Source organism: Nerophis lumbriciformis, linkage group LG17 (genome assembly GCF_033978685.3).
Source record: "Nerophis lumbriciformis linkage group LG17, RoL_Nlum_v2.1, whole genome shotgun sequence".
Lineage (NCBI taxonomy): Eukaryota > Metazoa > Chordata > Actinopteri > Syngnathiformes > Syngnathidae > Nerophis > Nerophis lumbriciformis.
Window position 1 is genome coordinate 39,350,062 of NC_084564.2, and position 24,257 is coordinate 39,374,318.

The 24,257-nt window shown below is 36.2% G+C and overlaps 1 protein-coding gene across 3 annotated transcripts in view; it reads right to left on the reverse strand.

The window, feature by feature from the left end:
* Nucleotides 1-15,263: 15,263 nt before the first annotated feature.
* Nucleotides 15,264-24,257, reverse strand: part of igsf9ba (immunoglobulin superfamily, member 9Ba) — a 337,710-nt gene continuing 328,716 nt past the window's right edge. For 2 of the 3 annotated variants that reach the window (XM_061973181.2, XM_061973180.2), the window contains one exon: nucleotides 16,387-16,398. Coding sequence is in view for 1 of the 3 variants with exons in the window: in XM_061973182.1 (XP_061829166.1) it covers nucleotides 16,196-16,398 (203 nt within the window). In the remaining 2 variants the exon portion in view is untranslated. Of the gene's footprint in view, nucleotides 16,399-24,257 lie in introns of all 3 variants that reach the window. The other variant, XM_061973182.1, reaches the window with a different exon arrangement.

Here is a 24,257-nt window from a genome sequence, read left to right on the forward strand (position 1 = left end):
TTATCGGCTAGTGTCAAAAACAAAAGTAAATGAGAACAAAAAAATACATAGAAGTAGCGAGCGAGTAATATACAGTTGTTAAACAGTCTGGTTGTTGTTTGCTACAGTGGACCCTCGGAACTGAAACACTGAAGTAGTTGCCAAATGTGGTTCATATAGCATATTGTCCAGGCTATAGAGCCACAAGATTTGAGAAAAAAATAAATATCTTGACATAAATTAGCCACAGATATATACCTTTGTTTACGTACATACCTTAATTGTTTCCGAACGATGCCTGTCAGACGGCAGTAAAACGGCTGATCGAACAAAACAGAAGCCGTCGTCATGGACACGCTTAGCTACACTTACCATGAATTGATTAACGTGCACCCCCGACTTAAACAAGTTGAAAAACTTATTCGGGTGTTACCATTTAGTGGTCAATTAGTGGTAAATTAGCCGCACCATTTTATAAACCCCGGTGTTCAAAGCGTGGGAAATAGGTATATAGCACGTACAAATGTGCATGGAAACACTCCTATACACATCACACACGTACGGAGCCCCTAAAGGGACATGGGGGGAAAATTATTTAATTTTTTTAGACATGGATCTCGTGCACACGAGAAACTACATACATGTCTAAAAAAAATAAAATAAAAAATAAGTTATACTTTTTTTTATAACTTTATAAAAAGTTTCTCGTGCGCACGCGAAAGTTTCTCATGCGCACGAGAAACTTTTTATAAAGTTATATAAAAAAAAAAAAGTATAATTTTTTTTTTTTTTAGACATGTATATCGTAGTTTCTCGTGCGCACATGTCTAAAAGAAAAAATAATAAAAATTAAATATAATTATTATTATTATTATTTTTTTAGACATGTATCTCGTGCGCACTAGAAACTTTCTCGTGCGCAAAAAAAATAATTATAATTTGTTATTATTTTTTTTATAACTTTATAAAAAGTTTCTCGTGCGCACGAGAAACTTTTTATAAAGTTATAAAAAATAAAAAAAGTATAATTTTTTTTTTTAGACATGTATATCGTAGTTTCTCGTGCGCACGAGATCCATGTAATATATTAATATAATAAAAATTTAATATAATTATTATTATTTATTTTTTTTAGACATGTAATTTTATAACTTTTTATAAAGTTATAAAAAAAATAATAACAAATTATTATTTTTTTATTTTTTTGCGCACGAGAAAGTTTCTAGTGCGCACGAGATACATGTCTAAAAAAAAATAATAATAATAATTATATTTAATTTTTCTTTTTTCTTTTTTTAGACATGGATCTCGTGCGCACGAGAAACTACGATATACATGTCTGAAAAAAAAAAAAAAACTTTTTTATCCTTTATAACTTTATGAAAAGTTTCTCGTGCGCACGAGAAACTTTTTATAAAGTTATAAAAAAATAATAACAAATTATAATTTTTTTTTTTGCGCACGAGAAAGTTTCTAGTGCGCACGAGATACATGTCTAAAATAATAATAATAATAATAATTATATTTAATTTTTTTTTTTTTTTTTTTTAGACATGGATTTCGTGCGCACGAGAAACTACGATATACATGTCTAAAAAAAAAATTATACTTTATAAAAAGTTTCTCGTGCGCACGAGAAACTTTTTATAAAGTTATAAAAAAATAATAACAAATTATACTTTTTTTTTTGCGCACGAGAAAGTTTCTAGTGCACACGAGATCCATGTCTAAAAAAAATAATAATAAAAATTAAATATAATTATTATTATCTTTTTTTTTTAGACATGTATCTCGTAGTTTCATGTGCGCACGAGATCCATGTCTAAAAAAAAAATAATAAAAATTAAATATAATTATTATTTTTTTTTAGACATGTATCTCGTGCGCACTAGAAACTTTCTCGTGCGCAAAAAAAATTTATAATTTGTTATTATTTTTTTATAACTTTATAAAAAGTTTCTCGTGCGCACGAGAAACTTTTTATAAAGTTATAAAAAATAAAAAAAGTATATACATATATTTTTTAGACATGTATCTCGTAGTTTCTAGCGCGCACGAGATCCATGTCTAAAAAAATTAAAATTAAATATAATTATTATTATTTTTTTTTTAGACATGTATCTCGTGCGCACTAGAAACTTTCTCGTGCGCAAAAAAAATAATTATAATTTGTTATTTTTTTTATAACTTTATAAAAAATAAAAAAAGTATTTTTTTTTTTTTAGACATGTATATCGTAGTTTCTCGTGCGCACGAGATCCATGTCTAAAAAATAAATAAATAAAAATTAAATATAATAATTATTATTATCATTTTTTTAGACATGTATCTCGTGCGCACTAGAAACTTTCTCGTGCGCAAAAAAAATAATTATAATTTGTTATTTTTTTTATAACTTTATAAAAAATAAAAAAAGTATTTTTTTTTTTTTAGACATGTATATCGTAGTTTCTCGTGCGCACGAGATCCATGTCTAAAAAATAAATAAATAAAAATTAAATATAATAATTATTATTATCATTTTTTTAGACATGTATCTCGTGCGCACTAGAAACTTTCTCCTGCGCAAAAAAAATAAATTATAATTTGTTATTGTTTTTTTTATAACTTTATAAAAAATAAAAAAAGTATATATATTTTTTTTAGACATGTATATCGTAGTTTCTCGTGCGCACGAGATCCATGTCTAAAAAAAATAATAATAAAAATTAAATATAATTATTATTATATTATATTATTATATTTTTTAGATCCATGTCTAAAAAAAATAATAATAAAAATTAAATATAATTATTATTATTATTATTTTTTTTTTAGACATGGATCTCGTGCGCACGAGAAACTACATACATGTCTAAAAAAAAAAAAAAAAAAAAAATTATACTTTTTTTTATAACTTTATAAAAAATTTCTTGTGCGCACGAGAAACTTTTTATAAAGTTATAAAAAAAAAAAAAAGTATATATATATATTTTTTAGACATGTATATCGTAGTTTCTCGTGCGCACGAAATCCATGACTGGAAAATTATTTTTTTTTAAATTATATATAATTATTATTATTATTATTTTTTTAGACATGTATCTCGTGCGCACTAGAAACTTTCTCCTGCGCAAAAAAATATATATAATTTTTTTTATTTTTTTTTATAACTTTATAAAAAGTTTCTCGTGCGCACGAGAAACTTTTTATAAAGTTATAAAAAATAAAAAAAGTATAATTTTTTTTTAGACATGTATATCGTAGTTTCTCGTGCGCACGAGATCCATGTCTAAAAAAAATAATAATAAAAATTAAATATAATTATTATTATTATTTTTTTTTTAGACATGTATCTCGTGCGCACTAGAAACTTTCTCGTGCGCAAAAAAAATAAAAAAATAAAAATTTGTTATTATTTTTTTATAACTTTATAAAAAGTTTCTCGTGCGCACGAGATACATGTCTAAAAAAAATAAAATAAAAATAGAAATAATAAAAACAATTTCCCCCCCATGTCCCTTTAGGGGCTCCGTACACACGGGACGGTTTGGAACATTGTACAACTTACAAACGATGACTTAACGATCATTTCGAGCAGAAATGCTACGGATGAGTACTTGGGGATTTAAGGAACGCAAGAGGAAGTACATTTTCGACCCGCAGCACCTGCGGTGAGTGAACCCGTTCAAAAGATGGCGCCATGTCACAAACAATAACACACCTTTTCAGTGTCTCTTGTCGGTGTTTTACGAAAACTATTTGTTGTATGAAAAACATTACGAAAAATCCATAAATTAGCCGCACCGTTTTATAAACCCCAGTGTTCAAAGCGTGGGAAATAGGTATATAGCGCGTACAAATGTGCATGGAAACACTACTATAGACATCACACATGGGAGGGTTTGGTAAATACGAATTGTTTTAGTTATATTGTAAAACGTACAAACGTTGCTTGGAGCGACGAATTAAGGATCATTTCGAGCAGAAACGCTACGGATGAGTACTTGGGGATTTAAGGAACGCAACAGGAAGTACATTTTCGACCCGCAGCACCTGTGGTGAGGGAACCCTTCCAAAAGATGGCGCCATGCCACAAACAATAACACACTTTTTCAGTGTCTCTTGTCGGTGTTTTATAAAAACTATTTGTTGTACACGAAACATTATGCCCATTAGCTAAGAAAAATCCATAAATTAGCCGCACCGTTTTATAAACCCCAGTGTTCAAAGCGTGGGAAATAGGTATATAGCGCGTACAAATATGCATTAATACACTCCTATAGACATCACACATGGGAGGGTTTGGTAAATATGAATTGTTTTAGTTATATTGTAAAACGTACAAACGTTGCTTGGAGCGATTAATTAAGGATCATTTTGAGCAGAAACGCTAAGGATGAGTACTTGGGGATTTAAGGAACGCAACAGGAAGTACATTTTCTACCTGCAAGTCCAAAAGATGGTGCCCGGCCATAAATAATAACACACTTTTTCAGTGACTCTGTCTGTGTTTTTACGAAAAGTATTTGTTGTATGCAAAACATTACGGCCGCTAGCTACGAAAATCCATAAATTAGCCGCACCGTTTTATAAACCCCAGTATTCAAAGCGTGGGAAATAGGTATATAGCACGTACAAATGTGCATGGAAACACTCCTATAGACATCACACACTAATATGAATTGTTTTAGTTATATTGTAAAACTTACAAACGGTGCTTGGAGCGATGAATTAAGGATCATTTCGAGCAGAAACGCTACGGATGAGAACTTGGAAACAATAACACACTTTTTCAGTGTCTCTTGTCTGTGTTTTACGAAAACTATTTGTTGTATGCAAAACATTACGGCCGTTAGCTAAGAAAAATCCATAAATTAGCTGCACCGTTTTATAAACAAAGCGTGGGAAATAGGTATATAGTCCGGAAAATATGGTACTTTTTTGTCAATTAACAATAGTTCCTTCTGTTTCCTATTTTTCTCAACAACTTATTTTGCTAAAACGCTACCTAAAAGCTCTGCTGTAATTGATTGATTGATTGATTGAGACTTTTATTAGTAGATTGCACAGTACAGTACATATTCCGTACAATTGACCACTAAATGGTAACACCCCAATAAGTTTTTCAACTTGTTTAAGTCGGGGTCCACGTTAATCAATTCATGGTACATCAAAATACATTCATTTGACGGCCCCAATGTTCATAGAATTGGTAATTTGATCAACGTTTCAGGAGGAAATGTGCCTTAAAAGTTTATTTGGTGGTGACTCACCCCCCCCAAAAAATGCCAATAAACAACAGAAGATGGCTGCTAACACTATTTGCTATTGCTATCAGTTTCCGGCGAGCTGCTATGGTTACTTGTTGTCGTTTGAGGTTTCACTAAAAATCTAAAAGAGTTATCTATTACACGAGAAATACCGTAGAGCAAGGCTAGTCAACACACCTTCTGTTAAAAAAAACAACTGCGAAAAGATAAATATTTTTGGAGCAGATACCTAAAACCGTAAAGCCTTTCACATAGAGTCGTTTTTGGCAGAAGGTCCTTTAAAACATATATATATATACATATATATATATATTTATATATATATGTATGTGTGGGGGGGAAAAAAATCACAAGACTATTTCATCTCTACAGGCCTGTTTCATGAGGGGGGGTACCCTCAATCATCAGGAGATTTTAATGGGAGCATTCGCATACCATGGTTTATATAGGGCACAGGGTGGGTGGGTACAGGCTGGCCTAGGGGCGTGGTGATTGGCTCATGTGTTACCTAGGAGGTGTTTCCGTCTATGGCGGCATGTTGTTACAATTTCGCTGCGCTTGTTGAGGGATGACAGGTCTGGACGGTAAATAATAAACAGTTTCTCTTTCAAGCATAGGTTGCATCTTTTATTACCACTATTGTAAGGTGTGCTGGATGCAAGAATTTGCCATGTTATTGAATATTCAACATTATTGTCTTTGAGGTCCCAAATGTGTTTGCTGAGTTCTGTGGTATTTCGCAGGTTTTTGTTCCTGAAAGAAGCCTTGTGATTGTTCCATCTGGTTTTGAATTCTCCCTCGGTTAATCCTACATATGTGTCGGATGTGTTAATGTCCTTGCGTATTACCTTAGATTGGTAGACAACTGATGTTTGTAAGCACCCCCCGTTGAGGGGGCAATCAGGTTTCTTTCGACAGTTACATCCTTTGTTGGTTTTGGAGTCGCTCTGTCTGGGGGTCGACGGCTCATTTGCAATTGTTTTGTTGTGGTTTGAGATGATTTGTCGTATATTGTTCATGCAGCTGTAGCTCAATTTAATGTTGTTCTTGTTGAATACTTTTCTTAGGGTGTTGTCTTTGGGAAAGTGTTTGTCAATCAGATTGAGGAATTTGTGTCCAATGTTCGTTGAGACGTTTTTGCTGTATGGGGGGTTGTACCAGATGATGTCGTTTCGTTTTCTGTTCTTTTTTGGCTGGTTGCTTGAAAGAGAAACTGTTTATTATTTACCGTCCAGACCTGTCATCCCTCAACAAGCGCAGCGAAATTGTAACAACATGCCGCCATAGACGGAAACACCTCCTAGGTAACACATGAGCCAATCACCACGCCCCTAGGCCAGCCTGTACCCACCCACTCTGTGCCCTATATAAACCATGGTATGCGAATGCTCCCATTAAAATCTCCTGATGATTGAGGGTACCCCCCCTCATGAAACAGGCCTGTAGAGATGAAATAGTCTTGTGATTTTTTTCCCCACACATACATATATTGCGCTCTACTACGGTATCGAGCACTATTTTTTGGATAACCTTATTAAGACATATATTTATATATATATATATGTGTGACGGCAACTCTTTTTTACGTTAAGGTTTCCATAATTAGTGAACTAACAACTAGTAGAGCGCAATAGAGACATATATCATATGTTTGATGACGCTTACCATTAGCTTAAAATTAGCATCTTAACACCGCCTCTGTTGTGTACTAACTAGCAAACAACCTTTGAAAAACAATTTTTTTTCTTGTGGGAAAAAGAAAGAAAAGCTGTGACACGTTTTAGTAGACGCATTTGTCGAATATAAGATGATTTTAAATTACTTTTTTTGTTTGTGCTTACAGTCAAGTCAATACAGTAAACATGCTACAATGCTACTCAGAACATTAGCTGTGCAGTCACATAGTTGATGACCCCTCTTATTTATGTTTGTTTATGTTTACAAAATGAGTAGAATGACAAGCGGTAGATCAGAATAAAGACTTATATCATATTTATGAGCTGCTTTAGAGTTGTTTGACCAAACATGCTACATTGATTTCCATTAGCTTAAAATTAGCATCATAACACCTCCTCTGTTGTTTGCTAACTTGCTGACAACCTTTAATTATTATTTTTTTTCTGGTGGGAAAAATAAATAAAAGCCGTAACACACTTTGGTAGAAACATTTGTTGAATGTAAGATGATTTTAGATGATTTTTTTCTATTTTTATTCCGCTGGTATTCAAGTCGATACGGTAAACATGCTACAATGCTACAGGAATCGTTAGCTTGTTTGGTGCTTATAAAATGTGTCATTAATTTATTTAATGTAAAATTTAATTTAATTGTTAATCATTATTTATCTCATTATTTTTAATTAATTAATACCATTAACAAAATGCCCTCACTACCTTTAATATAGGCTTTTTAATCATCAGATCATTGTCTCCCAAAGCGTTATTAGTTAATGAGGTCATTAGAGACAACAATCTATACGTCATGGGTGCCAGTGAGACTTGGTTAAAACCGGATGAATTGTGTCCGCGTAATAAGGCATCTCCTCCGAACTATACAAGCTCACTTGTTGCTCGTCCCCTTAAAAAGGGTGCAAGGAAGGCACTAATCTCTGATGAAAACCTTAACCCTAGCCCTAACCTAGCTAATAAAACAAACATCACTTCCTGGGAAACTTATCAAGGAGCTGTTTGAAATATTTGTACCATCAGCGCTAAATATTATGAACTTATCACTTTCCTCTAGTACTGTTACCCTAGCATTCATCCTCCGCTCAAAAGACCTAACCTCGATTCTGACTTCCTGCTAAACTACCGGCCGGTGTCGCACCTCCCCTTTATCTTGAAAATCCTCGAAAAAATTGTTGCACAGCAGCAAAATGAACATTTAGCGTCAACAAAACTCTGTGAACCCTTTCAGTTTAGTTTCAGGGCAAATCTGTGCAGTCACGTAGTTGATGACCCCTCTTATTTACGTTTGTTTAGGTTTACAAAATGAGTAGAATGACAACCGGTAGATCAGAATAGAGACTTATATCATATTTATAAGCTGCTTTAGAGTTGTTTGACGACACTGCTCACCATTAGCTCAAAGTTAGCATCTTAACACCTCCTCTGTTGTTTGCTAACTTGCTGACAACCTTTAAAAAAATTATTTTTTTCTGGTGGGAAAAATAAATAAAAGCCGTGACACACTTTGGTAGAAACATTTGTCGAATTTAAGATGATTTTAGATGACTTTTTTCTATTTTTATTCCGGTAAACATGCTACAATGCTACAGGAAACGTTAGCTTGTTTGGTGCTTATAAACTATGGAGTGACAAAATTAAATAAATAAGTAAATAATCATTTAAATGTGTCATTAAAGAATTATAATTGGAAGTAAATACATGAATGTGTAAAAATGTGTCATTAATTTATTTAATGTAAAATTTAATTTGTTAATCATTATTGATCTCATTATTTTTAATTAATTAATACCATTAACAAAATGCCCTCACTACCTATAATATGGGATTTTTAATCATCAGATCATTGTCTCCCAAAGCATTATTAGTTATTGAGGTCATTAGAGACAACAATATTGACGTCATGGGTGCCAGTGAGACTTGGTTAAAACCAGATGAATTGTGCCCGCTTAACGAGGCATCGCCTCCGAACTATACAAGCTCACTTGTTGCTCGTCCCCTTAAAAAGGGTGCAAGGAAGGCACTAATCTCTGATGAAAACCTTAACCCTTGCCCTAACCTAGCTAATAAAAAAAACATCACTTCCTGGGAAACTTATCAAGGAGCTGTTTGAAATATTTGTACCATCAGTGCTAAATATTATGAACTTATCACTTTCCTGTAGTACGGTTACCCTAGCATTCAAAACAGCTGTTATTCATCCTCCGCTCAAAAGACCTAACCTCGATTCTGACTTCCTGCTAAACTACCAGTCTGGTGTCGCACCTAAGATCTGTTTAGTCTCTTAAACCATCGGAATGTGAAATACAACCCCCACTCTTTTCTTATCAGTGTTGCGAGGGGGAGAGATGGGGGCTTTCTTTGTGTGCAAGGAGTTGGCTTTTCCGTTTGAATGTCAGATCAACTAGAGTAGCCGATATGAATGTATTGGTCTAGGTCAGTGGTTCTTAACCTGGGTTCGATCGAACCTTAGGGGTTCGGTGAGTCGGCCTCAGAGGTTCGGCGAATGTCAAAACACACCCGACTCATCGTGTAAATAAAAACTTCTCCCTATCGGCGTATTACGGATACGGCAACAGCTGACTGGTTTGCATGTGTGTAATTTGTTGTGAGTTTATGCACTTTGTTTTTTTTGTTGTTTGAACAAGGTGATGTTCATGCACGGTTCATTTTGTGCACCAGTAAAAAACATGGTAACACTTTAGTATGGGGAACATCCATCCATCCATCCATTTTCTACCGCTTATTCCCTTCGGGGTCGCGGGGGGTGCTGGAGCCTATCTCAGCTACAATCGGGCGGAAGGCGGGGTACACCCTGGACAAGTCGCCACCTCATCGCAGGGCCAACACAGATAGACAGACAACATTCACACACTAGGGCCAATTTAGTGTTGTCAATCAACCTATCCCCACATATTCACCATTAATTAGTTGCTTATTAACATGCAAATTAGTAACATATTGGCTCTTAACTAGTCATTATTAAGTACTTATTAATGCCTTATTCTGCATGGCCTTATTATAACCCTAACCCTCTAACCCTGGTCTTTGTTACTTAGAATATGTTCCCCTAGTGTCCAAAAAACTCTAAATTAAGTCTTTGTTACTTAGAATACGTCCCCCATACTAAAGTGATACCAAAAACATATAACTTTGTCTTGAATTTGAAAAAAAACAACATTTTATTTTTCACTAAAGAACGGTTCGGTGAATGCGCATATGAAACTGGTGGGGTTCGGTACCTCCAACAAGGTTAAGAACCACTGGTCTAGGTGGTTCTTCTAAAGCTTTACTAAAACGTGATAATATTCATATTCTGTCTTGGTGGTCCTTCTTACTCAGCATATATGTCATCGAAAGAAGAACATTGACCAGTAACTTAGATTCCCTGGGAGAAAGAAGTGAAGTGAATTATATTTATATAGCGCAAAAACCAAAGAAGAAGAAAACAAGTGGCGTGTACATCGGTAGCTACTGTGGATTAGATAGCATAATGATGGTTAAGTTAGCTGCTGTAACTTGTCATTAACGGTATTCTACCATGATATTTGCTTTTTTTATGGTAGAAATAACTTCAATTACACTGTTGATGTTCCACATCCAAGGGTCCACTGTATCTTATTAATTGCTTTTTAGCTTAATGAGGCATCCTACGCTTGCTCGGATGCTATTCAACATGCAGCACCTTTATTCCGTCTGCATCACCTTTTATTTATTGGTTTATTTGCCTTTTTTTTAATCATTTTTTTTAAAGCCTGTGCATTCCGTTGATTCCTATTCACACGTAACGGTGGCCCTTCATAGAAAACGCACTGCTATGAAAGCAAACAAGGTGTCATGCAGGTGTCCCACCTTTTCTCGGGCGGAGAAAGAAGGTAAAACCACGAGAATAGCGTCGGCGTTCCCTTCCCGGAGAGAAGGCGAAGTAAAAGGCAAGTTGAAGCTAGAAAAAACCACGAGCGCAAAAGGCAAAAAAAGGCACCTCCAGATGTGCCACACGTCACAAGTTATTCCTTATTAGTGAACGTCAACCTACGGGACATTTACGATTCTTCAACCCTGTTCGTCTGTGCGACCTCCTGCAAGCTCTCAGGGAGGCCGTGGCATCGACACATTAAGACACAGTCTCCGTGGATAGTACAGCTAAATAAACACAACAATGCCAGCTAATAGCGGGGAACCATAGACATCTTATAAGCAGAAGCAGCATTGGCTGCTGTGACGCGAGAAATTGGGCCGCCATCTTGAAGTGGTGATGAGGAGCCTAAACTGACAGTATTTATCAAGTCAGAAATATTAAAGTTTGGTGATTTGGTAAAATTGCAAACAGCTAAAATGATGTACAAAGCAAACTATAACCTGCTACCAAAGAATGTACAACAATTCTTCTCAACTAAAGAGGAGAAATATAACCTTAGAGGAAAAAATAATTTAAAACATTTTATATGCACGTACACTAAGAACTTTTAGCATATCAGTATGTGGAATTAAATTATGGAATGGATTAAGTAAAGAAGTTAAAAATTGTACTGATATGATCCAGTTTAAGAGGTTGTTCAAAATAATAGTGCTTACAGAGTACAAAAAAGAAGAATTGTGAGAAATACTTTCAACCTTATTGAAAATAAGATATTCTTCATCTCAGTATGTTAATAATGACTGAATTAATTAATTAATTACATATTACAAAACTGTTGTATACTAATTCATAGATGTTATTTTATTATATAAAAAGGTCAGTAAATGATTCTATATATTTGTAAACGCTTGAAGTGGGAAAGGGGTAGGATTAAATAAGCTTTGCTTCTTCCTACTCCTTTTCGGGCATGATGTAAAATGAAATGATATGAAATTGTGTGATGTATTATGATGTAAGTGTGTTCATGTTCCAAATAAACTAAAGAAAGAAAGAAAGAAAGAAAGGTAGAAAACAAAGATGGTGTTCAGCCTTTTCCTGCTCAAATGAGCGGACTGTTGAAAATCGGAATCGGGGGGATTACTTTTCACAAGTAAGATTGAACATTAAAACCTCTAAAGGCTTAGTGGCCACATGTGTGGACAACACCTTTTAGCTCTTATTTCCTAAATTGTGTATACTACTGAATTGGGGTCTTATGGCCACTTATGTGGACACTTATACTCTTCTGACACCACCAGATGGCAGTATAACATACAATGGAATTTGGGGGAGGATGACCCCCATACAGACATCCATCAGACTGTATAATGCATGTGTTCCTTTTGACTGTACATGTACTGTAAATGTATAATGTATTTATGTTATTCACATGTGAATAATGCTGTATAACAGACTGTATTTATATTATTCACATGTGAATAATGCTGTATAATAGACTGTATTTATATTATTCACATGTGAATAATATAAATACAGTCTATTATACAGCATTATTCACATGTTAATAATGCTGTATAATAGACTGTATTTATATTATTCACATGTGAATAATGCTGTATAATAGACCGTATTTATATTATTCACATGTGAATAATGCTGTATAATAGACTGTATTTATACTATTCACATGTGAATAATGCTGTATAATAGACTGTATTTATATTATTCACATGTGAATAATATAAATACAGTCTACTAATGGACTGTATTTATGTTATTCACATGTGAATAATATAAATACAGTCTATTATACAGCATTATTCACATGTTAATAATGCTGTATAATAGACTGTATTTATATTATTCACATGTGAATAATGCTGTATAATAGACCGTATTTATATTATTCACATGTGAATAATGCTGTATAATAGACTGTATTTATATTATTCACATGTGAATAATATAAATACAGTCTATTATACAGCATTATTCACAAGTTAATAATGCTGTATAATAGACTGTATTTATATTATTCACATGTGAATAATGCTGTATAATAGACCGTATGTATATTATTCACATGTGAATAATGCTGTATAATAGACTGTATTTATATTATTCACATGTGAATAATATAAATACAGTCTATTATACAGCATTATTCACATGTTAATAATGCTGTATAATAGACCGTATGTATATTATTCACATGTGAATAATGCTGTATAATAGACTGTATTTATATTATTCACATGTGAATAATGCCCTATAATAGACTGTATTTATACTATTCACATGTGAATAATGCTGTATAATAGACTGTATTTATATTATTCACATGTGAATAATATAAATACAGTCTATTATACAGCATTATTCACAAGTTAATAATGCTGTATAATAGACTGTATTTATATTATTCACATGTGAATAATGCTGTATAATAGACCGTATTTATACTATTCACATGTGAATAATGCTGTATAATAGACTGTATTTATATTATTCACATGTGAATAATATAAATACAGTCTATTATACAGCATTATTCACAAGTTAATAATGCTGTATAATAGACTGTATTTATATTATTCACATGTGAATAATGCTGTATAATAGACCGTATGTATATTATTCACATGTGAATAATGCTGTATAATAGACTGTATTTATATTATTCACATGTGAATAATATAAATACAGTCTATTATACAGCATTATTCACAAGTTAATAATACTGTATAATAGACTGTATTTATATTATTCACATGTGAATAATGCTGTATAATAGACCGTATGTATATTATTCACATGTGAATAATGCTGTATAATAGACTGTATTTATATTATTCACATGTGAATAATGCTGTATAATAGACCGTATGTATATTATTCACATGTGAATAATGCTGTATAATAGACTGTATTTATATTATTCACATGTGAATAATGCTGTATAATAGACTATTTATATTATTCACATGTGAATAATGCTGTATAATAGCGTGTATTTATATTATTCACATGTGAATAATGCTGTATAATAGACTCTATTTATATTATTCACATGTAAAAAATGTTTATTATCTATTGTGAGTGAACTGTGGTGCTGAATTTCCCCCAGGGATCAATAAAGTACTTTCTATTCTATTCTATTCTATTCTATTCTACAGGGGGTTTGGTTTACAAACTTTCAGCCCCACCTAAAACAAAATTCACCAGCCGCCACTGATTATGATGCATTCTCATTTTAGGCAAAGTATAAGACAATACTTTCTTAACAGTATAATTGTAACCAGGAATAAGTCTTCAAGTAACAATATTCAAATACTAACATTGTTGGGTAAGACAGCATTTGGTTTTATTCTGAATCCAGTGAAACAGATTGGTGGTTTTAGCTGACTTTCAGGTGTTTATATATGTTTATGTTTAAGTATTTGGCAGACACTTTTATCCAAAGCGACATACGTAAAAAAATACATATAAAACAATCACTGTAAACGTGATCAATTAAGGGAAGAATGTAATAGAAAATATCAATACAAAGTGTCAAGACAGAATAAACTCTCAACAGTCTATAAGATATATAGATATCTAATGTATTCATACATTGTTTATGTAGGATATATGCATGTTTATATAACCTAATCATATTGTTTCTTCAACTTAAAAATAGCTGACCGTTTTTTTCCTCCCTTCTCTGGGATTATATTCCATTCAAGCCAACCCTCCCGAATTTTCCGGGAAACTCCCGAAATTCAGCGCCTCTCCCGAAAATCTCCCGATTTTCAGCCGGAGCTGGAGGCCACGCCCCCTCCAGCTCCATGCGGACCTGAGTGAGGACAGCCTTTTTTCACTACAGGGTGACAAGAACTAAATCATCCAGACTAGAGATACATTGTATTATTATGTTTATCTTACCTAAAAATAAATATATTTATTAATTTAAAAAAACAAAAACAAAAACTAAATACATTTTTACTATATTTTGCTAAAAACATCAAAATTAATTGTATTTTAATTTTTATTTTTTCTGACTCCTTATTACATCCAGCCATAGAATTTTACATTAAAATAAGCATATTTGAAATAATAAATTTTAAATTATCATAATAATTCATTTAAAATGACCATATTTAATTATTAAAATAATTGCTTGTTTATCAACAACTTTAGTATTTTATTCACTACATTTTGAAGCTCTCAGAAGCCAAGTTATGTTATATTCCTTAAGATTTATTCATGCAAGTTTGAAGTATCAATTATCCAAACACAGTTTTGTTTGCATATTTTCAGGATATATATATATATATATATATATATATATATATATATATATATATATATATATATATATATATATATATATATATATGTATGAAATACTTGACTTGGTGAATTCTAGCTGTCAATATACTCCTCTCCTCTTAACCACGCCACGCCCCGCCCCGCCCCACCCCCCCACCCCCCGAAATTGGAGGTCTCAAGGTTGGCAAGTATGTTATATTCCCAGTTTTGATCTCAGACGTGTGGTCACTTATAGCATATAAGAATATTCTATTACTGTTAAGCAAACTATGAATAATAAAACATGTGTCCTTTATCATAGCTACACGTATGACAAAAAAAACGAGTAAAAAATCAGTGGTATTCAGTGAGGTAAGATGAATTAAATGCGCTGACAGTTCAAATGAATTGCACTGAGTGGAGCGGATCACCACTCCAAGATGGCGGCCCCGCGTCTCGTCAGCGCCAGTAGCTGCGTCCACTTATAAGATGTCTACGGCGGGAACCAAACGCTAGCTAAAATGTTGGAAAGCGAGCGCGTCGTGTGAACTGTAACTCTGCCATTTTTTTTTTCTCCCTCTCTCTCTCCCCCCCGCCCCCGTCGTCCATATGTAAAAAGGTCAAGTACGTACAGTATACCACAAGAATTACAGCAACTCTGCGTTTACTCTGAGGTATATTTGGTGGTAAGAACCCTGTGTTTAAATACTGACACTATCTGTATTGTAGGAAAAGTCGGACTGGTGGTCCGTGAACGCACCGGGCTTAACAGTACACCGTATCACTAAAAAAAACATATGCCTTCGCATGAGTGAAAAATCGTCATGTGTCGCGATGACACTTTTTTTTTTTTTTTTTTTGTATATTATTACTGTAGGAGGGAGCGTTGTTCCCTTGTTGTTATTATGTATATACATTATACATCTTGAAGTGAGATCCCTTGCGGTCGGTAGATGTGACGACTGAGGAGAAGTCTTGCTTTTTACTCACATGGGCGCCTCTTGATGGCCCCGTCAACTCCGGAGATGATAAGAAACCTTGATACTAAGATCGGGAGGTGGAGCAGGGCGGGCGGAGGTGGGCTTAAGTGGAGTTCAATGGCGTTTAACGAAGGCGAGGGCGCCCTCATGTCAGCGGAGGGTCCCGTAGTTGGGGCCCTCGGAGTCCGCGCCGGTCAGGATGCCTGTCTGGTCGTCCTCCGACCGCCTACGGTGCAGCAAGGATGTCAAATATAGATAGGGGTTCTTCTTATTCGGCCTTTTCCTCTTCCTGCCGAGCTCCGAGTCCTCCTGGGGTGTCTGAGATGGCTGCTGGGTCTGAGAGGCGGCCGCACCTTTGGGGGGGAAGCAAACCAATAATCAATTTTTATCTGATACTCTTGGCATTACTTGTGGTGTCCCCCAAGGGTCCGTGTTGGGGCCAAAACTGTTTAATGTATATATTAATGATATGTTTAATACATCCAAAGTACTGAAATTTATACGATTTGCAGACAACACAAATATATTCTACAGTAGTGATGACTATAATGAGCTTATAAATACAGTAAACACAACTAAACATAGTAAAAAAAAATGGATGGACACGAATAAATGATCTTTGAATATAAATAAAACTAAGATAGTTTGGAAATCGCAACATAACATCTGAACAGAAAATAAGTATTGATGGTACCCAAATTGAAATGGTAAATGAGAATACATTTTTGGGAGTAATAATTGATAGTAAACTATCATGGAAACCTCATGTCAGACACGAGAGATGCGCGGATAGGCAATTATTTCATCCGCAACCGCATCACAAAAGTCGTCAACCATCCGCCATCCACCCGAACCAACATTTTATCAAAACCACACCCGCCCGCTGTTATATATCTAATATAGACGATGCAAGGCATTAGTGAGGTTATAAAGCTTTTGCCTGTTAAAGAAAGGAGACTGATCCAATGCAGCAGAGACATTCAATGCGTGCCACGCATTAGCAGAGGTGGGTAGTAACGCGCTACATTTACTCCGTTACATCTACTTGAGTAACTTTTGGGATAAATTGTACTTCTAAGAGTAGTTTTAATGCAACATACTTTTACTTTTACTTAAGTATATTTATAGAGAAGGAACGCTACTTTTACTCCGCTACTTTTATCTACATTCAGCTCGCTACTCGCTACTAATTTTTATCGATCTGTTAATGCACGCTTTGTTTGTTTTGGTCTGTCAGACAGACCTTCAAAGTGCCTGCCTTACTGGTGACGTTTCACTTCGTTCCACCAATCAGATGCAGTCACTGGTGACGTTTCACTTCGTTCCACCAATCAGATGTAGTCACTGGTGACGTTGGACCAATCAAACAGAGCCAGGGGTCACATGACCTGACTTAAACAAGTGGAAAAACTTATTGGGGTGTTACCATTTAGTGGTCAATTGTACGGAATATATACTGTACTGTGCAATCTACTAATAAAAGTTCCAATCAATCAATCAAAAGTGTGAAGGAAAAAAGATTCTTTTTATTTCAACCGTACATCCCGTCAAAAGCCTAAAGACTGACTGCACAGTTCCTGTCTTCACAATAAAAGTGCCGCTCCATCGCGCCTGCGCTTTCAAAACAAGAGTCTCCGAAAGCCAGCGCAAACAAGCTAGCAAGCTAAGGAGTTTGACGCCAATATATTTCTTGTAAAGTGTATAAAAACGAATATGGAAGCTGGACAAATAAGATGCCAAAAACCCACCACTTTCATGTGGTATTAGACAGAAAGGAGGAACTTTTCTTCTCCTCCATTTGAAAACGTGGACGTTATCATCACTACTGTCTGATTACAATCAATGCAAGTCATCAGAATCAGGTAATACACAAACTTATATTCTTGTCTTCATAAAAGAAAGGAATCTATATGTTAAACATGCATGTATATTCATTAAAACATCTTTAACATGTAAACAAAAACAGCTAAATAAATACATATACATTATATACTGTATATATCAATGTATATGTATATATATATATATATATGTATATATGTATATATATATATATATATATATATATATATATATATATATATATATATATGATATGTGTGTATATGTTACTCATCAGTTACTCAGTACTTGAGTAGTTTTTTCACAACATACTTTTTACTTTTACTCAAGTAAATATTTGGGTGACTACTCCTTACTTTTACTTGAGTAATAAATCTCTAAAGTAACAGTACTCTTACTTGAGTACAATTTCTGGCTACTCTACCCACCTCTGCGCATTAGTGGCTAAGAGATATTAATGCGTGATAATATTATTTATCATTATTATAATATTATTGTCATTTCCATTAAGAAAGTGTTGACTATTGTTGCCAATGCCCTCAGATCAGGAGTGTGTTCCTCACACTTTGTGTGCGCAGTTGCAGCAAGCAGAACGAGGCTTTTAAGAAGTTAAAAAAATGTTTTAGAAAGACTAGGCCTATATTTTCGTTAGGTAAAAAAAATGTTCTGAATTTATTTCAATGAATATTAACTTGTTAATGTTATAATGCTCAAATAGGGACGAGGGCGGGGTGCACAGTGAAGCAGTGAACAATTTCGCGACAAAGATGAACCTTTATTGATTGATCTGCAGCCATGACAAAATATCAGACAATCTCCATTGTCAACGACAGGCAGGAAAATAAAGATAAACAAATAGCCTATGTTGTAGGCATAGGCATAGGCTCATACGTTTTTAAGTTTAAATAAAAAAATAAATAAAAAATGTGCCTCATAAGCCTTAGGCTGTCAATCACGCGCACAAACTTGAATTATACAATAACATATGTATGTCATCTCTATTTAAACAAAAATAAATTAAATAAGGCTCTGGATGCTGTGGGGCTGTCTTGGTTGACAAGACTCTGCAGCATCGCGTGGACATCGGGGGTGGTACCACTGGATTGGCAGACCGGGGTGGTGGTTCCTCTCTTTAAGAAGGGGAACCGGAGGGTGTGTTCTAACTACCGTGGGATCACACTCCTCAGCCTTCCCGGTAAGGTCTATTCAGGTGTACTGGAGAGGAGGCTACGCCGGATAGTCGAACCTCGGATTCAGGAGGAACAGTGTGGTTTTCGTCCTGGTCGTGGAACTGTGGACCAGCTCTATACTCTCGGCAGGGTCCTTGAGGGTGCATGGGAGTTTGCCCAACCAGTCTACATGTGTTTTGTGGACTTGGAGAAGGCATTCGACCGTGTCCCTCGGGAAGTCCTGTGGGAAGTGCTCAGAGAGTACGGGGTATCGGACTGTCTGATTGTGGCAGTCTGCTCCCTGTATGATCAGTGTCAGAGCTTGATCCGCATTGCCGGTAGTAAGTCGGACACGTTTCCAGTGAGGGTTGGACTCCGCCAAGGCTGCCCTTTGTCACCGATTCTGTTCATAACTTTTATGGACAGAATTTCTAGGCGCAGTCAAGGCGTTGAGGGGATCTGGTTTGGTGGCTGCAGGATTAGGTCTCTGCTTTTTGCAGATGATGTGGTCCTGATGGCTTCATCTGGCCAGGATCTTCAGCTCTCACTGGATCGGTTCGCAGCCGAGTGTGAAGCGACTGGGATGAGAATCAGCACCTCCAAGTCCGAGTCCATGGTTTTCGCCCGGAAAAGTGTGGAGTGCCATCTCCGGGTTGGGGAGGAGATATTGCCCCAAGTGGAGGAGTTCAAGTACCTCGGAGGCTTGTTCACGAGTGAGGGAAGAGTGGATCGTGAGATCGACAGGCGGATCGGTGCGGTGTCTTCAGTAATGCGGACGCTGTATCGATCCGTTGTGGTGAAGAAGGAGCTGAGCCGGAAGGCAAAGCTCTCAATTTACCGGTCGATCTACGTTCCCATCCTCACCTATGGTCATGAGCTTTGGGTTATGACCGAAAGGACAAGATCACGGGTACAAGCGGCCGAAATGAGTTTCCTCCGCCGGGTGGCGGGGCTCTCCCTTAGAGATAGGGTGAGAAGCTCTGCCATCCGGGAGGAGCTCAAAGTAAAGCCGCTGCTCCTCCACATCGAGAGGAGCCAGATGAGGTGGTTCGGGCATCTGGTCAGGATGCCACCCGAACGCCTCCCTAGGGAGGTGTTTAGGGCACGTCCGACCGGTAGGAGGCCACGGGGAAGACCCAGGACACGTTGGGAAGACTATGTCTCCCGGCTGGCCTGGGAACGCCTCGGGGTCCCACAGGAAGAGCTGGACGAAGTGGCTGGGGAGAGGGAAGTCTGGGCTTCCCTGCTTAGGCTGCTGCCCCCGCGACCCGACCTCGGATAAGCGGAAGAAGATGGATGGATGGATGGATAAATTAAATAAATAATAATAATAAATGACCTGAAACTTATTGGCCAAGGCAAATAGCTGAAGGGGGGAAATCAAACCCATCAGACTGCACTTTATCATCAAACTTGAATTATAATGAAAATAGACGGTCGCGACAAACAAAGCAGGCTAAATATCCTTACATTGTCGCCAATCGGAGATGCGCTTCACTTGAAAGCGAGGCCAAATCATTATTCACACATAGTAGTATATCTCCAATAGAAAAAAACCACAATAAACAACGCAATTGCCTTAATTCCTTTGCATTGTAGTGCGCCCAAACAACACGTAACCATCAAAATTATTTAGCTGACCGAACTCAATATAGGTTAGACTTGGGCTTATTTGGTATAGCCTATAGGTAACGTAGACTAAATCGTTTAACATATCCAACCGTATGTCTACTTACTTTTTTTTTTGTTAGCACTATGCAGGAATAAAATGGCATCTACAGTGCCAGGATTCAGGCGAGAGCGCCTGGCCTCTAAAATGCGCCCTGCTGCGCTGAAGGAGCGCTCACTTGCGCCACTTGTTGCTGGGACGCGGTGCCTGATGAATAATTGACTGTTTCAAAGAGTGCTGCTCGTTTTTCGTATGTGGGTAACAACATTTAACTATGTATATTGTCGGAGGAAGATATTTACATATATCCGAATTTAAGTTGTACTTCTTTTATTTCATAGTCATATTTGAAAACAGCTCGTGTTTTCCATTTCTTCTCTTGCTGCTTTGTCTGCAAGTAAACTGTGTGTGTTAACCTTGAATTCTTTGGAATGTAAGAAGAAGCGATAATAAGCATTTGTTTTGGCTAGAGACAGAGGACTGCCAGGGACTTAAGGGGGGAGAGGGTGTTTCGGGGGACAGACCATTTTAGCGGGGCGATCCGAATGTTCTATGCTGTTTCTGTGAAAGTATATCTGCAAAGCTTTGCAAATATATTACAAAATACCTATTCTGTCTCTGGTGGTTTTTCAACTCAGCTTTAAGTGTCGTAAAGAGCTTGGGAGCGACTTGTGACTTGATTCCCTGGGAGGAACAACTGGTCCAAAACGCAACAATTTGGGGGCCTCGTCCGGGCGACACGCTGAGAATTGGACACCTCTTACACTCTTCTGGACAGACTCACGAGTGGCCAAACATAAAACAAGGTAAGCAGAGCCTTTTTCTAAAATCTGCTTTAGGAGTCTGTCTTGAAGTATGTAAGTCAAACACTGTTTGTACCCCAGACACAGAGTGGACATTTTGATGGATTGATTGCATTTTTGCCTTGTCCGCCATTACATAAAAAGCTGTAAATAAGTGGTCAACTCGCGTCATTGTGTCTCGACTACCGTGACGGGCAGTTTCATTGACGAATAAACTAATAGTTGGGTGTAGCTCACAAATATTTCCGAATTTGTTCAACCGCCAACCGCCCGCATCTATTTAAAATCTATTTTTACCCGCCCGACCCGCGGTTTATCCGCGGACTCCGCGGTTGTGTCCGCAAACCGCGCATCTCTATCAGACACATTAAAACAAAAATCTCCAAAAGCCTCTCAATTATAAACAAAGCAAAACTATACCTCAATGAAAATGCACTCCGTACTCTATACTGCACCTTGGTACTGCCATACCTTACATACTGTGTTGAAGTATGGGGGAATACTTACCACAACACAATTCATCCTCTGATCATATTACAGAAAAGAGCAGTGCGGATCATTCACAACGTCGGTTATTTAGAACATACTCATAATCTGTTTATGCAATCAAAGTTGCTCAAATTTGATGACCTTGTTAAATATAATCATACTTGCCAACCTTGAGACCTCCGATTTCGGGAGGTGGGGGGTGGGGCGGGGGGCGTGGTTGGGGGCGTGGTTAAGATATATATATATATATATATATATATATATATATATATAAGAAATACTTGACTTTCAGTGAATTCTAGCTTTATATATATATATATATATATATATATATATATATATATATATATATATATATATATATATATATATATATATATATATATATATATAAATAAAATAAATACTTGAATTTCAGTGTTCATTTACAAACTACAACTCACAAACACTTTAGAGTTAGGCTCCACCATCAGAATGTGTACTTAAACTTATAAAGATCACATGGATATTATTCAGTGAGTTGATTCACCAAAACTAACCTGTTATACATGAGGAAAAAGCACACAGGACGTTTCAATTGTTCACAGACTGGTCGCGCTCATCAGAATGACAAGACACTTCCGGTCTGCAGGTGATAGCATTCAATTGGGAAGAAACGCCCTACTGCCCCCTACTGACCAATGTGAATACTGATAAATGTGTAATGACAGCTCCAAGAACGAATTCAAACCACAAAATAAAATAAATAAATCAACACAAAAATGTGACACATTATGGGTGGGTCACATATGCATGTACAGTAGATGGCAGTATTGTCCTGTTTAAAAGTGTCACAACATTGCTGTTTACGGCAGACGAACTGCTTTACGGTAGACACTGTTGTTGTGTGTTGTCAACACGTCACTCAGGTCCGCCTGAATTTCGGGAGTTTTTCGGGAGAAAATTTGTCCCGGGAGGTTTTCGGGAGAGGCGCTGAATTTCGGGAGTCTCCCGGAAAATCCGGGAGGGTTGGCAAGTATGAATATAATACATTAATAATCTTATATAAAGCATTTAACAAATTATTGCCGCCTAATCTACAACGTTTTTTTATAAGACGAGTGCAGGCTCATAACCTGAGAGGCTTTGGATATTTCTTATTGCCGAGAGCTCAAACCACTCGTAGACGTTTTTGTGTGTCTGTATGCGGAGTAAAACTATGGAACAAACTGGACTTACAACACAAGCAATGCCAAACTATTAATGGATTTAAACGATTATACAAAAATGGGGTCTGGTTCAAATATAGAGATGAGGGTCTTTAATTTGACCTGCTGCTGTACTCTGTCTCAAAGTGTTAACATGTGCTCAATGTGTTCTTACCATTGTTGATATGTTGTCTATTACCATTATTGCTATGTTGTCTATTACCATTATTGCTATGTTGTCTATTACCATTATTGCTATGTTGTCTATTACCATTATTGCTATGTTGTCTATTACCATTGTTGGTGTATTCATTATTCCTACATTGTTGATACAAATGATTGTTACAGTGTAATAATTATTGTTACCTGTGGTAATGCCACTATGATACAACATGTGTATTATAATCCTTGAACAAAGTAAGAGTGAAACTCATGTGAATAATCACTGAATGGAGAACTGGGGGTGGGATTAAATAAATGATCTTCTTCCCACTCCCTTTCAGGCAAAACTGGACAATCATGCACTATATTTATTTATATTATTATGTGTTGTCAACTTGTACTTCTTTATGTCATTGCCAGAAATAGATAAATAAATGAAAAAAAAAAATCCACCAGCTGAACCTTTACGGAGCATTTACACCAATGTGGTACAGTCGGAACAAGATTCATATAGCCCCATTTGTCGCTGTTTACCTGACTGTGGAGGGGGGGCGTGGCCTGCGGGCCTGCCGCGGAATGGGGTGTGTAAGGACCGGCCTCGAAGACAGCAACAGGTGAGTGGATGGCCCAGGTGGGCCTTGTTACCTAATCACCTGTCGCTGTCTTCGAGGCCGGTCCTTGCACACCCCGTTCCGTGGCAGGCCCGCAGGCCACACCCCCCCTCCACAATGACATATGAAACGTGACAAATTAGGGGGGGGGGGTGCACTATCAACTTTAGCTGCCAGATCGATAGATGGATAGTACTTTATTGATTCAACAGGTTACACTGACGGTGGCTGTATAATTTTTTTTTTTAAACTCTTACTAATAATGCGCCACACTGTGAAC